This window comes from Dromiciops gliroides, chromosome 1 (assembly GCF_019393635.1).
Source record: "Dromiciops gliroides isolate mDroGli1 chromosome 1, mDroGli1.pri, whole genome shotgun sequence".
NCBI lineage: Eukaryota > Metazoa > Chordata > Mammalia > Microbiotheria > Microbiotheriidae > Dromiciops > Dromiciops gliroides.
This window is the reverse complement of record NC_057861.1, coordinates 674,489,838-674,505,254: the sequence shown is the minus strand read 5'-3', so window position 1 is coordinate 674,505,254 and position 15,417 is coordinate 674,489,838. Positions and strand designations below refer to the sequence as shown.

General features: G+C 53.5%; 1 protein-coding gene across 1 annotated transcript in view; it reads right to left on the bottom strand.

The window, feature by feature from the left end:
* Positions 1-15,417, bottom strand: part of BSN (bassoon presynaptic cytomatrix protein) — a 240,442-nt gene that overhangs the window by 25,377 nt on the left and 199,648 nt on the right. Inside the window, exons 4-5 of the mRNA XM_043975309.1 lie at positions 11,650-12,087; positions 4,542-11,291 (exon numbers count right to left, since the gene is read on the bottom strand). Of these exons, the coding sequence (XP_043831244.1) occupies positions 4,542-11,291; positions 11,650-12,087 (7,188 nt within the window). The remainder of the gene's footprint in view (positions 1-4,541; positions 11,292-11,649; positions 12,088-15,417) is intronic.

Genomic DNA, 15,417 nt, shown 5'->3' with positions numbered 1-15,417 from the left:
TAATATTAATTAATAGTATTGGCTATCATCACCATCACCACCATCATCATCAGACCTGGGGTCAAGTCCAACTTTTAAACTTTTGATGGGCTTGATCCCATCTGTCTCTTCTGGAATCTTGCTCAACCTAGCATTCCCTTTCTCATTCATCTTTAGTCTCTTCCTTTCTATTAAATTCTTCCCTCCAAATGCCTCAAAATCTATTTAGGTCTTCCAAATGCTAAACAACAACAGTGACAATGACCAAAAACTTCCCTTGGCTCTGCCAAATCTATGAGACAATCATCCTCTGTCTCTCTTCCTGTGAAACTTCAAGAAAGAATAAACACCTCCTCCCTCTACTTCCTCAGCACCTGCTCAGCCTCTTGTAATCTGGCTTCCCTACTATTCTACTGAAGCTTCTCTCTCTAAGGTAACAAAAGACTCTTGAACTTCCAAATCCAATCAATCAGAAAGTACTGAGATAGTTACAAAAGAATGGCAATGCTGGGAAATTATAATGACACAATGGGCAGAAGAGAGAGGAGCAAATGTATCTTCCTCCCTTCTTTGCAGAGGCTGGGGATCTATGGTTATGAAATATTAGAGGCAGCTGGGTGGTGCAGTGCACCGGGCCTGGAGTCAGGAGTCAGACCTGAGTTAAAATCCTACCTTAGATACATACCAGCTGTGTGACCTTGGGCAAGTCACTTTACTTAATGCCTGTAAAATAGGAATAAAAATAGTATCCAACTCCCAGGGTTGTTGGGGGGGGGGAAGAGAATGAGATATTTGTAAAGTGATTTGCAAACCATAAAGCACTATATAAATGCTAGCTATTATTATACTGCCTGGGCTGTCCATATACCATTGACCTATTGGTTGGTTTTGCTGAATTGCTGTTTTTTCCACCTTTTTTTTTTTTTGAGGCAATTGGGGTTAAATGACTTGCCCAGGGTCACACAGCTAGTAAGTGTCAAGTGTCTGAGGCTGGATTTGAACTCAGGTCCTCCTGAATCCAGGGCCAGTGCTTTATCCACTGCACCACCTAGCTGCCCCCACCTCTTTCTTTTAAATTTTTGTTACAAGGGATGGCTTAGAGGAGGAAAAAAATATTCAGAAATGAAAATGATAGAAAAATAAGAGACATAAATGAAGACAGAATTTAAAAAACCCCAAATCCAATGGACTTTTTTTTTTTCAGTCCTCATTCCCTTTGACCTTCTGTAGCATTTGATACTATGGCCCAATCTCTTCTTGCTATCCTCTCTTCCATGGGCTTCTGGGACACTCTTTTCTCTTGATTCTCCTACTTGGCTGACCCCTCCTTAGTCTCCTTCCTTGGTTCATCTTCTCCCTGATGTGACTATCTTTGGCACTTCTCTCTCTACCATCTCCCTTGATGAATTAATAAACACCCACGGCTTTGATTATCACCTCTATGCACATGACTTCCTAATCTTTATTTACAGGCCAGACTTGTCTTTATTACCCTGGCTCTACTTATTTTAAACATAAAATTGTATTGGGATCTTTGGGTTTTACATCATCAACATTTCCCTCTCTTGTCATCCCAGAGAACCATCTCTCAGGAAGGGAGGAAGTGTGAAGAAAGGAAGAAGAAGAAACATTCCATAAAGCCAAACTATCTATCAACCAAATCTGATAGAATATCAGACCCCCATTTAACTATTTCATATAACATTCTACCTAATATCGTACTTCTTTGTGTATATGTTTCAATCTTCCTTCCTTTTCCTTTATACTATATACATCTCGAGAATGGGGACTTACTGTTTTTTAATCTTTGTACCCTCAATGCCAACTATAGGGTCATGCACACAGCAGCTGCTCCAAGAAATGTATGCAATGTTTTCATACCCATGGTCCCTCTTTTCTGTGAAGGGGTGGGGGATGATGTCTTTTCCTATCTCTTCTGTTTTGTTTTTTTTGTTGTTTGTTTGGGGGTTTTTTTGTTTGTTTGGGTTTTTTTTAGTGAGGCAATTGGGGTTAAGTGACTTGCCCAGGGTCACACAGCTAGTAAGTGTTAAGTGTCTGAGGCTGGATTTGAACTCAGGTACTCCTGACTCCAGGGCCGGTGCTCTATCCACTGAGCCACCTAGCTGCCCCAATTTTCCTTTTTTTTTTTGTGGGGCAATGAGGGTTAAGTGACTTGCCCAGGGTCACACAGCTAGTAAGTGTCAAGTGTCTGAGGTCAGATTTGAACTCAGGTCCTCCTGAATCCAGGGCCGATGCTTTATCCACTGCGCCACCTAGCTGCCCCCCCCATCTCTTCTTTGGGACCAAAATCGGTCATTATAATTCTGCATTCACTTTTAGCTGCATGCTGGACATCGCTACCTGTTGTTCTGCCAACAGTTCAAACTCAACATGTCTCAAACAGAGCTTGTCATCTTTACCTGGCTTTCCTCCAAACTTCCCTCTTTGTGTTGATGGCAAAATTAATTAATCTTCTACCTCTTCAGGCTTGAAACCTTGGAGTTATCTTTGACTTTCCCCTTTTCTATATCTTCCTACAACCAAATAGTTGCTAAGGGCTGTGAATTCTGTCTTTGTAATGTCTCTTGCATCTGTCTACTCTTCTCTTCACCCTAGTTCAGTCCCTCATTGCCTCTTACCTGGACTATTACAATAGTCTCTTAACTGGTCTCCCTGTCTCTAATCTTTCTTCTCTCCAATCCATCTTTCATATGAATTGGCCAGCTTATTCTCCAGATAAGTCTACAGTGTTTTTTTTTTTGGCAGGGCAATGAGGGTTAAGTGATTTGCCCAGGGTCACACAGCTAGTAAGTGTCAAGTGTCTGAGGCCAGATTTGAACTCAAGTCCTCCTGAATCCAGGGCTGGTGCTCTATCCAATGTATGTTTCAATATTCCTTCCTCCTCCCTTATACTATGTACATATTGAGAATGGGGACTTATTGGTTTTTCTTTTCTTTTTTTTTTTTTGGTGAGGCGATTGGGGTTAAGAGACTTGCCCAGGGTCACACAGCTAGTAAGTGTTAAGTGTCTGAGGCCGGATTTGAACTCAGGTCCTCCTGAATCCAGGGCTGGTGCTCTATCCACTGTGCCACCTAGCTGCCTCAGACTTATTGTTTTTTAATCTTTGTACCCTCAGTACCAAGCATAGGGGGCATGCACATGGCAACTGCTCCAAGAAATGTTTAATGAACTGAATTAGAAGAATCAAGATGGAAGTAGCATTTGATCTTGGTCTTCAAGGATAAGTAGGATTTCAACTGACTGAGTAAAGGTAGAGCGCCAAGAAACCACACAGTATATTTGGGGAACAATGAATGAGCTAGGTCAGCAGGAGAGCTATCGAAATATCCTGGAAACAGGGCTGGATTGGGCATCCTTCGACCGGGGTTTGAATTCTGCCTTTACAACATACTACCTAGCTGAATTTGGATGAGCCCCTTAATCCATTGTGCCCTCGGTTTCCTTATCTGGTGAAGATTACCTCTCAGGTCCCTTCCCTTCTGTTTTTATTGTTGTTGTTGTTGGTTTTTGGCTTTTTTGCGGGGCAACGGGGGTTAAGTGACTTGCCCAGGGTCACACAGCTAGTAAATGTCAAGTGTCTGAGGCTGGATTTGAACTCAGGTACTCCTGAATCCAGGGCCGGTGCTTTATCCACTGCACCACCTAGCCACCCCTCTCAGGACTCTTCTGGCTCTAAATGTGTGATCCTTTTGTCCTTTGAATATATAGTCTATAGAGTTCACAGGGGGCAGTGGGAAGAGATCAGGTTGGCGCTAGACTGTAGATGACTTTGAATGTTAATGTTTAAGGCATTGGACTTTATTTAGTGGGCAATGGGGAGCTATTGAATAGTTTTAAGCAAGAGAGTGACAATGTCTTACAAATAATAGTTATTATGATGACCTTAATAAGAATAACTGAAGTATATAGCTCTTTAAGGTTTCCAAAGCACTTTCCCCATAACAATCCCCTAAGGCAGGTGGTACATGTATTATCATCCTCATTGTAGAGATAAGAAAACTGAGCTTCAGAGTGAGGAAATTAACCCTGGAGTCATTTGGTTGCTGAGTGTCAGAGATGGAAACTGAATCCAAGTCTGTTAACTTGAAGACTAGCGTTTTTTCTGCTAAGCCATATAAAGCAGTATTGCTTCCATGTGACAAAATGTCACCAAGTTTATTCCCCTGCAAGTATGCATATGTCTACATTCCCATATAGCCTACCAGTCTTCAGGAGCACAGACTAGAAAGCATTTTGTACCTCTCTGTTTGGAAGTTTCCTCCTAGAAACATAACCTCCTTTCATGTGGACCCTATAGTACCAGTGAGACATAAGAGCCAGGACCCCATCCCTACCTCTTCTGAGCTCCCCCTATGCCACCTTCTCCCTTACCCAAGGAAACATCACTGGCTCCTCCCATTTTCCTTAACTGCCCCGGGGCCAAGGTGCTGTTCTTCAGAGTGGTAGCAGCCCCCACCCCCGCCCCATTCCTCCTGGTCCCAAAGCATTCTTTGGGTGGGTAGGATTTCCTCTCTCCTCATCCCTAAGGTGTCTCTCTTACCTGAGTGCCCTGGAGGACCTGTTGCTGATAGAGGGAGAACCTCTCTTTGGCTGACTCTTCGGCAGTGGGGCTGATGGGCTTGGGATCAGACAGGGACCTCTGCATGGTTTTCATGGGGCGAGGCACGGTCTGTTGGCGCTGGGCGCTGTCGGCAGTGAAATGCTTCTGTGGTGTCACATGGGCCTTATTCAATCTCTCACTGGAAGCAAAGGAGGACTCCAGGAGCCGGTGTGGGGACAAGGGAGAGACAGGCGAATAGAGAACCTGAGGGGACTTGGGCGGCTGACGGGTTACCAGCTGGGAAAGGGACTCAGTGGGCAAGTGAGACTGGTAACCAATCTCTAAGGGGTCTGGTTTCTTCTTCTCGAATTTCCCAAGGCCCTGCTGCCTGGGCTCCAGGGGTCCGGTTGTGACAATCTGAATGCTGGGGGTATACGGGGTGATGGCTGCTGGCCCTGTGAGTTGAGGCACCACGATCCCTTGGGCCTGTGCTTCCGGCTCTGTCTGGCACGCTAAGCTTTCTCCCCTCTGAGTCTTCTCTGGGGCCGAAATGTATTTGATAATCTCCACTTTGGGGTCCGGGGTGGTGATATGAATGGAGGGTGAGACCCTCAGCAGCTGGTCGGGCTCTGTCTGCACTGAACAGTCACTGATGGTTTGGATGCCAACACTCGACTTGCTCCTGGGCGAGGAGGAGGAGTCGTGCTTGCTGTCAGAAACTGAGTCTGAGTGGCGTGAGAAGCGGGTGCGACGCCGTCGGACGGGCTGCTCCCAGTCAGCGTTGTCCTCGTCATCCGTCTGGACGCTACAGTCTGTGCTCCGTCGAGTCCGACGCCTGCGAGACATAAAGTACCGCTCTTCCCCATCCTCCTCGTCGGTCTGCACACTGCTGTCGGTGATCTTCTTGACGACGTAAGGCTCATGGGCCTCTTCCATTTCATAGGCGTCCCGGAGCCGGGGCATCGAATGTCTCTTCTTGAGGCCTCTGCCGGCCTCCCAGTGCTCATCCGTCTGCAGAGACATGTCCGAGGCCGAGTTGGGGAGGGGCCTCGGTGGCCCTGGCTCTCTCGGCTGCCCTGTCCCCTCCATCCCCATGGCCGCAGTGGCCATGAAGGCCTGATTGATTGGGGGCCAGTATTGGCCGTTCGGGGCCATGGTGCGCTGCATTTCCAGGGCGATCTCCGTGACGGCTTGGGGAGGCAATCTCCCAGAGGGGTCACACACCGGGGGGAAGGGAGCCTTCTGCCTCTTCTGTTCCTCCAGCTGCTGCTGCAGTTGCTGCTGCAGCTGCTGGATCTGCTCCAGCTGCAGGCGCTGCTGGGCCAGCTGCTCCCTCTGCAGGGCGAACTGGGCCTGGCGCTCCTCTTGCTGCTGCTGCAAGACTTGGTGCTTGATGGTCTGCAGCTCCTGGATCTCCCTTTGCACCAGCATCTGCTCCTTCTCCCGGTGCCGCTGCAGCTCCACGCGCTCCCGCTCCAGCTCCTCGTGGAGCCGTAGCTGCCGCAACTTCTCCAGCTCCACCCGCTCGCGTTCCATCTGAAGCATGTGTTCCTGCTGCTTCCTCTGTCTCTCTTCTTCCTTCTCTTCTTTCTCGGCACCCCCTGCTTTGCCCAGGACGGTCGCTGGGGGTGCTTCTCCCGGCTGCTTCTGGCTGGGCAGGTGGGACGGGGCTGGGCTTGCCTCTTTGGACCCCATGGAAGCCGCTGCCGGGGGCTCTTCCCGAGTGCCTCCCAGCGGCTGCTCGGTTCTCTGTAGACCTCCTGCCGCTGCTGCCACCACTGGTTTCCCAGCAGGCCCAGCGGCGATGCTGCTCCCAGCCACAGTGGCAGCTGGGCCTGCCTTCCCCAGGTACAAGGGGCCGTCAATTCCAGGTGCTGTTGTGATGGCTGGGAATCTGCTTGGGGGTGGATATCGATACATCCCCTGGGGCATGAGGGGAACCCGGGGGGCAACCACTGGCACTCGGGTCAGGCTGGCAAGAGGCACAGGGGTAATACTCCCTGGGCCATAGGGTCTGTAGATGCCTCGAACCATAGGCCGAAGCACTGACGCTGGCTGGGTGGTAATGGGAAGAGTGGAGGCAATTGGCGTGTTGATGGTAGAATAAATCATCCCATCCGCTGCTCTTACTGTCGCAGTTGAAGGGAAAAGCTGCCTGATGGCCCCTCCTCCCTGCCCAGGGGCAGGACTGTACTGGGCTAGCTTCCCAAAGCTCTGACGGCTTTCGGGGAAGTTCGGGTTCACCATCATGTTGGGTTTGATGGCTGCCAGGCCCTGCTGGGCGCTGGCTCCAGGCCCAGGCCTGGGGCCATACTGCAAGAGCTCTGGGCTGCTGCTGTGCCGTCCCCCGTACTGGTCCATGGAGTTGAGAGCAGCGCACATCCGGCTGATCTCCCGGGCAGTGGTGGCACTATACTGAGCCAGGCTGGACTCCTGGAAGCCGGACAGGTCTCCTCGTGGAGAATACCTATAATCGGAGTAGATGTTGGATGCCGAGCTATATCTTCTCATGGGCAGCGGGTGGCCCATCAGGTCTGGGGGCTGTCTCAGGTCTGTGAAGGAGCCGTACTGCATTCCCTGGCCCAGGTAGCGGCCGTCGAAGCCGATGCTGTAGGAGTGCTTCATGGTTGTGAGGTCCATAGCCGAATCTCCCCCAGGGGGGTGGAAGAATTGGTCGCTTTTGTGTGGATAATAATTCAGCCCAGCCTCCGCCAGGTTGGTGTCAGACATGGAGGAGTAAAGCCTTCCCATAAGGCCATGGGAGTAGAGTTTCTGCTCCTCATAGAGCCTGGGACCTGCCGCAGCCTGTTCCCTGTATGGGGATGGTTCAGCAAGGTCCTGCTCGCGCGACCCGTAGAACTGAAGGCTACTCTGACTTGGCTGGGCTGTGTCCACCACGTTTTTCTCAGGTATCTTAGAGGAGGGATGGAATGTCCCGGTACAGCTGCTGCTGAAGGGGAATTTGTAGACCACATCACAGCAAGCCACCTGACTCTCGGGTTTGATCCCAGTGAGGTCCAAAGCACTGGCGGGTTCTTCTTTGACCAGCTTGGTCACTGCACCAGCTGTCACATCATCCATCTGCACCATCATCATGTGAGGTTTCTTCCCAGCAAGGTGTGTGGGCACACTGGCTTTGAGGTCTGCAGGTGTGCCCCGGTATGCATCGGAACTCGGTTCTGCAGGGTATGGCTTGATGCTGACGTTCTGCGTGGCGCTCATCTGAGTAACGAGAATGTCCTTTTTCACCAACGGTGCCATCTGGTTGGGCAGGTTATACCGGGCGAATTTGGTTTGCTGGGGACTGCCGGCTTCTTTGGGCTTTCCACGGGGCCCTCCTTGGTAAGGACCAGTCTGTACCGCCTGCTCCACGTGTTTGACCTGGGTCAGACACACGGGACTTCCTGTCCCTTGTCCAAAGTCTAGCCGGTTCTGGAAAGGGTCTCCGTAGACCACAGGTTGCTTTGGCTGAGACACGAGCATGGAGGAAGCCACAGTGATGCTGACGGTGGTGGAGGTGCCAATGAAGGTGTGAGTGTGCTCCTGGGCATTGAGGTTGATGATGAGAGGCTGGACTGTGGTGGACTGCCGTCCCGGAGACTGGTCTAGGGTGAGACAATATTTCCTGGCCTCGGCGGCCAGGGAAGTCAGGTCCATGCCTTGGTCAGTTATGATGATTGGGGTGGATTTCATAGCGGTCCGCAGGTCTACCGCGGAGCTGGTTGGTGGTTTGGGCCCTGGCTCCACCCGGGATGTACCAGGGACCGATGAGATCCTGCACAGGGAGATGTTCTCGGCGGGCAGGGCGCCCCAGCCATACAGAGCAGCCGTGCCGTCCATGGCTGGGGTCACGTGCCCCTTGGCAGCGTTCATGGGGACAATGGCACTCGAAGTGGGGGTTCTCTCACCCTTGGGGAAGCTGTGCGGCGGCTGTTCCTGCTGGAACTGTGCGCCGTTGACCTGGACAGACTGACTGTAGCTGTGGACTACAGGTTGGTGTCTGGTCGGAGAGGACACCGGTGAGGTGGAAGAACTTGCGTTGACCAGCTTAGTCTGGCTGGCCGCGTCTGAGGCTAAGGTGATGACCATGAAGGGAGATTCTTGAGAAGACTGCTGCCTGGTGAGACGAGGCGAGCTGGCGCGGTGCGGCGTCTGCGTGCCCTGAGCTACCATAGAGGATGCGGTGGGGGAAATAGGGCTCCTGGGCACGTCGGAGGGGAGGAGTGGGCTGTGGGTCTGGGTTGAGAACTCCGCAGTAGCCTTGGGCCCCATTCTGCTGATTGCAGAGGGAAGGCCCTCTAGTGGAGAGGTTGGGGAGAGCGGTGGGCTAGCACCCTTGAAGCCGGGATAGACTTTCGATGTCAAGGGGGCACCGGTCTTGCTGTCGGCCATGCTTTGAAGCCTCTCTCTAGCAGGTAGCCCACAGGTGTCGGGGAGAGCCTGAGCCTGGGGCATCTCTTCAGTCTGGGAGCCATAGCTTGCTGTGGTGGGGAGCGCGGGCTCTGGGCCAGCAGGGGAAGTGGCAGCCGTGTAAACGCGCGGTCTGCCCGCTGTCCCAGAAACCACGGTGGTGACTGGAGGGGTGGCTTTGCTGTAAGCGAAAGGAGCCCCCGCTCCCTTGAGAGCAGAGCTGGGAGAAGCGGGGGAGCTGAGAAGCTTGAGGGCGTCCTGGGGCTCTTTCGCAAAGTGCTGGGTGACTCGCACGTCAGGAATAACCCGACTTCCCCCACTGTCCGCCGAGAAGGACATGGGGGCGGCCAGCTGGGTGGGGCTGGTACCGGGGGTCAGGGGACCCCCGTTCTGCCTCATCAGCTCGCTGTAAGCGCTCTCTGCGTTCAGAAACTGCTTCTCCTGGTACGTGTCTTCCCGATCTTTCTTGTCTTCCTGGAAAGCCAGGTCTCGGGAAGAGGCCTGGTGCATCCTGGCTATACTTTGGGACGTCTGCAGGATCTCCTCATACACGGCTCCGGCGTCCGCAGCCTCGGGCTCGTAGCTGGGCTGAGAGGAGGCCAGCTGGCTGGACACATAGTCGTAGTCTTCGATGTACTGGTATTCGAAGCTGCCCTGGCCCCGGTCGGGGCCGCGGGGGCCGCCGCCGTAGCTGCCGCCGGGCTGGGCCTGCTGCCCCTGCTGCTTCTGGAGCAGCTCGGCCTTCCTCATCATCTCTTCGTAGGCCTCCTCCGCACTTTTCAGGGGCTTGCCGGAAGAGTAGCTGCTGCTGCTGCTGTCGCCGCTGCCGCCGGAGGTCTTCTCGGTCGGGGAGTAGAGTGACATGAAGGTGGGCAGGTTGTACTCGCTGCCGGACTTGTAGAGCTTGGAGGTGCCCATCTCGAAGCCCTCGGCCTCGGAGTCGAGGGAGGGCGACGGGGAGTACTCGGAGCAGGACGAGCGATGAAGTTCCTCCATCTCGGCCGCCTGGCGCAGCTCCTCGGTGGGCGAGGCGTCCTCTATGGGCGACAGGTTGCTGGGCGGCGTCTTGGAGCGCTCGCGCCGCCGCTGGGCCCGGAGCTCCTCCTTGTCCCGCTTGGTTTTCCGGGCTGTGCTGCGGATACGCTGCTGCTCCACCTCCCGCATCTTCTCCTGCTCCCGCAGTAGCTCCTCCTCCTCCCGCAGCTCCTCCTCCTCCGACGAGTCCTCGATAGTGGGGAGCAGCGGGCCGTGGGAGCGGTGCCGGGCCTTCCTCTGCTGCTTAACCTCCTCCAGCCTCTGCCGCCGGCTGGGGCTGCTGTCGCTGTCCTCCTCCAGGGAGGACAGGGACGTGGGGGAGGTTCCCGACGTGTAGCTGGGCGTGGTGGCGGGCAGCGTGGACGAGTACTCTCCTCGGGAGCGGTCCTCGGGGGAGCCGGTCAGACTCTCCATCTCCAGCTCGGGCTCCCTGTCCAGGCTGATGTCGGCCTCCTGGCTGATTTCCAGCTCCCGGCCGTAGTTGTTGGTGCTGTTGAGCTCGATGGTCTTGAAGCGGCGCAGGCCCCCCTGGAGGGCTGCCACGTCTTCGGGCTCGGGAGCGCCCGCGTCCTTCAGCTCTTCCTCGTAGCCGGTGGTGGCGTTGTGAGGCAGCCGCCTCTTGGGGGGAGCGGGCTCCTGGCCCTGCTCCGAGGCCGCCTTGGAAGCGGCTTTCCTCAAGCTGTACTTGGCCCGGTCATAGTCGGCGGCCTCCTCCTCCTCCAGGTTGTCCTCCTCGGCACTCATCTCCAGAATCTGCCTCCTCATAAAGTCTTCGTCGGGACCCTCTGCGTCTCTGTCTGCCGGCCGGGTCGGAAGCGGGGAGAGGCCGCCCTCGCTGCTGTCCTCCACGTAGTCGTGGCGCAGCTTGCTGCCAAAGTCATCGGAGGACTCGGCCGTGTCCCTCGCGTCTTTCTGGTTCTCCCACTCGAGGGAATCTTCGTCCTCCTCCAAGATGTCTTCCAGTTCCTCGTCTGAGTCGAACGCCTCGGGAGTAATGGAAAGAGACCGAGGCCTCTGTCTCTGCTTTGGTTCGTCCCGCGGCTGGGGGCGGGCCTTGGCCTGCTCCCCGGGGGCCCCGCCCGGGGCCTCCAGGAGTGGCCGCATGCTGCTTTCCAGCTTGTTGAGTTCCGAGGGGCTGGGCGGGCTGGGCTTCACCACTCCAGCGGTGTTCAGCTGCTCCTCTTCCTGCTGGACGAGGCCAGTGATCTCGCTTTGGGAGCTGGAGATCCCATCCGAGGAGTAGCCGGTGTCACTGAGGCTCTGAGGACTACGGGACAGGTCCTGGGAATAAGGCTTGCTTGGGTCCTGCAAGGGAAACAGAGGCGGTTACAAAGGAGAAGACAAGCAGAGCTGTTGCTCTTCGGTGGGGGCACTTTGTGGTAGAAAGAGTCCCACACCTTGGTGGGGGGGGGGGGAGGCTGAATTCTGATCTCGGCTCTGCAACTCATAATGTGTGTGATTTGAGGCCAGTCCGTCCCGTCCCCGGGCCTCAGTTTCCCCATATAAAACGAGAGGAAGATATATCCTACGGTCCCCTCAGCTATAACCTTGTCTATGACTCCAGCTTGGCGAGGAGGGGCAGGGGGAAAGGGCTGTTGTGGAGACCCTCCGGTGATCACCCTGGGGCCCCTCCCCATCTTGGGTCCAGAGAAAAGAAACCGACCTCATGCTCGCTCCCTCTCGGGGCCTCCGTGATGGAGACAACCTTGCTGTCGGCTGGAGGCGGTTCAGCCCTTTTGGGCCCATCCTTTGTCTTTGGGGCCTCCGTGAGCGTGGTTGGCAGAGGGGATGGCTTCGGCACTTGTTTGGCTTCGGCTGGGACGCTGGGTTCTTTCTCCTGGGGACCGCTAGGCGGCTTGCTGGGTTCGGATGCCCTGAGGTGCTTGGTCTGTAGGCTGGGAGAGGTGTGTGGTGGTCCTCCGGGCTGCCCTGGCCCGGCTGCAGGTGGACCTTTCTGCTTCTGAGGGGATGGGCCGGCTTGGTGTCGTGGCGAACTTGTTGGTGTCTGCTTTGGGGTAGGCATGGGCACTGGGGCCGGGTCACCAAGGCTTCCTTCCAGCAGCCTCTGTGTTTGGCAGTTCAGACACAGCCACTCATTTTTCTGCAAAAGAAAGACCAAATACAAGGTAGAATTAATTAACTGCTCTCTGCTTCAGTTTCTTCAGCTGTAAAATGGGGATAAGAGAAGCACCAGCCTCCCAGGATCTCTGTAAAGTGTTTATTCAGCACAGTGCTTGGCACACAGTAGACACTCCATAAATGCTAGCCATTATTTCTTTTTGTTTTGTTTTGTTTCTTTGTTGGGCAATGAGGGTTAAATGACTTGCCCAGGGTCACACAGCTAGTAAGTGTCAAGTGTCTGAGGTCAAATTTGAACTCAGGTCCTCCTGAATCCAGGGCTGGTGCTTTATCCACTGCCATTATTATTTCTTTAGCTTAATAAATGCTTATTCCCTTTCCTCTCCATCTAGCCTCCACTTGAAGACCACCACTGAGGGGGACTCCATTATCTCCTGGCATAGCCCATCCTCCTTGGGCACAGCTCTGATTACTGAGAAGTTGTTCCTTACATCAACCAAGATCTGCCTTCCCTTCTTTCCTCACTGCTCCTTGTTCTGCCCCTCTGAGGTTGGGCACGACAAACCTAATTTCTCCTCCAAATGACAGTTCTTCAGATACTTGAATACAGCCATTATCCTAATGGTGCTCACCCTGAATGCCGCCCCTTCACTCCCAATCTCTTTCCTGCAGAGTAAATAGTCCCACTTCCTTCAATCAGCCCCTCTACAGCTTGGTGTTAATTCCTCAATTAGCCTGAGCAGAGCCCACCAAGGCCTTAGCTTTGTGTGGGGCTCAGGGCATGCTTACCTTGAGCAGGGAGCCCCAGTTTGCCCACCTCTCTCAGTGGAAGGAGCCGTTTCCAAATACAGCCATTCCTAGCTAAGAACACCCATTCGTTTCTCTCTTGTTACCTACAGGGTCTTGGACCTTGGGCTTTATCCAGCTCCTGCCTCCTGTTCCTGCCACTCCAGCCCTCAAATTTATTAGGAAGTTTTAGGATATTTGAACTTGAGTGGGGAGGGGGGGAGCGCTGGCCCAGGTCCAGTAAGATGTATCATAAAGTGAGGCCTTGTGTCCCTGGTGGAAATTTAAGCCCAACCATGGGGGCTGCCTCTGGGAAGTGCGACAGGCCCAGTGTCCAAAGCTCAGTCTAACCATGAGAGAGAGAGAGAGAGAGAGAGAGAGAGAGAGAGAGAGAGAGAGCACTGCTCAGCTCCGAGTCCAGCAAGGGAAGGCTCAGAGCTCAGACCTAGAGTAGAGGAAGAGGGGGCAGCTAGGTGGTACAGTGGATAAACCATCTGCCCTGGATTCAGACTCAGACACTTGACACCAGCTGTGTGACCCTGGGCAAGTCACTTAACCCTCATTGCCCCCCCCACAAAAAAAGAATAGAGTATAGGAAGAACTAAGAATTCAGCCTTAGAACAAGAGAGTCCAGATCTCAGCCCAGAACCCCAGGACACAGCCCTGGACAAGAGAGTCTAGAATCCAGGACCCACTGGCCAGAGTTCTGAGCTCAGTTCCATCGTGAAAACTGCCAGAGTCCAGCCCTGAACCCCAGTGCAGTCCCAGAGAAAGAGAGTGAGAGTGAGTGAGAGTGAGAGAGAAAACACGCACAAAGGCCCAGGGCCCAGCCCCAGGACAAGAGAGTGCAGAGCCCAGCCCCAGGGAGAAAGCAAAATCTACAAGTAGAGATCAGGGGCTCCTGCCAGGCAAGAAGAGCTATTTTTATCTCCCCTGGGTGGCCAGAAATAGAAAGATTTCTCAGGCTGTTATTTCCTTCTGTCTCTCAACTTCTAGGCTTTATATCTTGTTGCTTCCCTTTTGATGACAGAGTAAAGGTGTTTCACTCCTGCTTGGCCCAGAGTGAGGACCCTCAGGTTTAATCATTCCATTTGTGTGCTTCTCTCCTTCCCATGCCCTCTGGTTTAACTCCTTAATTTTACAGATGAGGGAACTGAGGCCCAGAGAGGTCAATAACTTGCTCAAGTTACAGAGATAGTAAGTGATAAGACAGGATTTGAATTCAGGACCTCTGACTCTAAATTCACCAAGTGCTTTCTTGTATACCACAGTGTTCTTTAGGGTTCTCTGATTTGTACTTAAAGGTTCTTGGGATCTGAAAGGAGGAGCTGCTGCCTGGGTCACCTTGGCAACCCTTGGGCCTGCTTTTGGTTCGGAGAGACCTGGGCTCTGGGGCTGGCTAAGACCACAGATCTATGAGACTTCCAGGGGAAGCACGACTTCCTGCAGGGTACCAACCAGTGGCATCAGCTCAAGCCAAGAAAAACCAGGTGCTACTAGGCAAGGCTGGGCTGCAGGGACAGCAATCAGTGGCCCTCCCCCTCCAGCTCAGGGATAGGGGTCAGGAAAGGAGATTGGTGCTCGGCATCTCACCATCTGGACGAGAGAAATGCTCAGAACAGAGGTCACTCTCCGAACCCCTACAGACTCACAGCACAGGAGAATTGGAACGGACCTTAAAGATTCTGGATTTGGAACTGGATGGGACTTTAGAGCACTTAATGGAGTCAGACTTTGAACCTGGGTCTTCTGTCTCTAAACTCACTGCCCCCAATCCTATGCCGCACCTCTTCTCAAGGGCAGAGGGGCAGAGATACATAGGAATTGGAGCTGCAGATCGTCTGGTCTAACCCAACTTTACAGATGAGGAAACTGAGACCAAGACAGGTGAAGGCACTTGTTTATGGTCACAGAGGGAGTTGGTTCCTCTACAAACGGCTGTCAAGACTTCTGGCCATCTGGGTATTCCTTAGGAAGCTGGCATGCCTCCTCCCGTGCAACCTTTGAGGAGTGCTCTAATCCCGTCAGCGACTGCCGGGCAGGATACACAGAAGCTCAGACACTGCTGTGGTGCCCAACAGGGATTCCTCACTAATGGAACTACCTCAAGGGCCTTCAGCGATATTCTCGAAACAGAGGTCTGGCTTGGCCAACAGGAGGGCATCAATTATGCACACTGATGTTATAAACTCAAGATGAGGAGGATGGAGGTATGGAGCAGGAGCCCAGAGGGAGGTGAGGGGCGGGCAGAGCGACAGCTTTCTCCCCTGGGTTCCACTCACCAGCTCGTCACCAGGTAGGCCCCACTTTCTGCCCCTTCCCCTACAGTCCCTTAAGTGTCTGTGAAGGCTTTTCGTAAGGCTGTTTTTTTGTTTCTTTACTACTTGGCAGTAAAAAGTCACTTCCCTGGGGATTTCCTCTCTAGGCTACCATTTTGGGAAGGACCCCAGCCATACTTAACCTTATCTGGACTCTCTCTGGTCTCCTCCTTGACTGCCAAATCCATATGCCTAGCCCCAATTTCTCCTAGTAGTACACTGCAGTCCTGTATTTTTCCAGCGGCCTT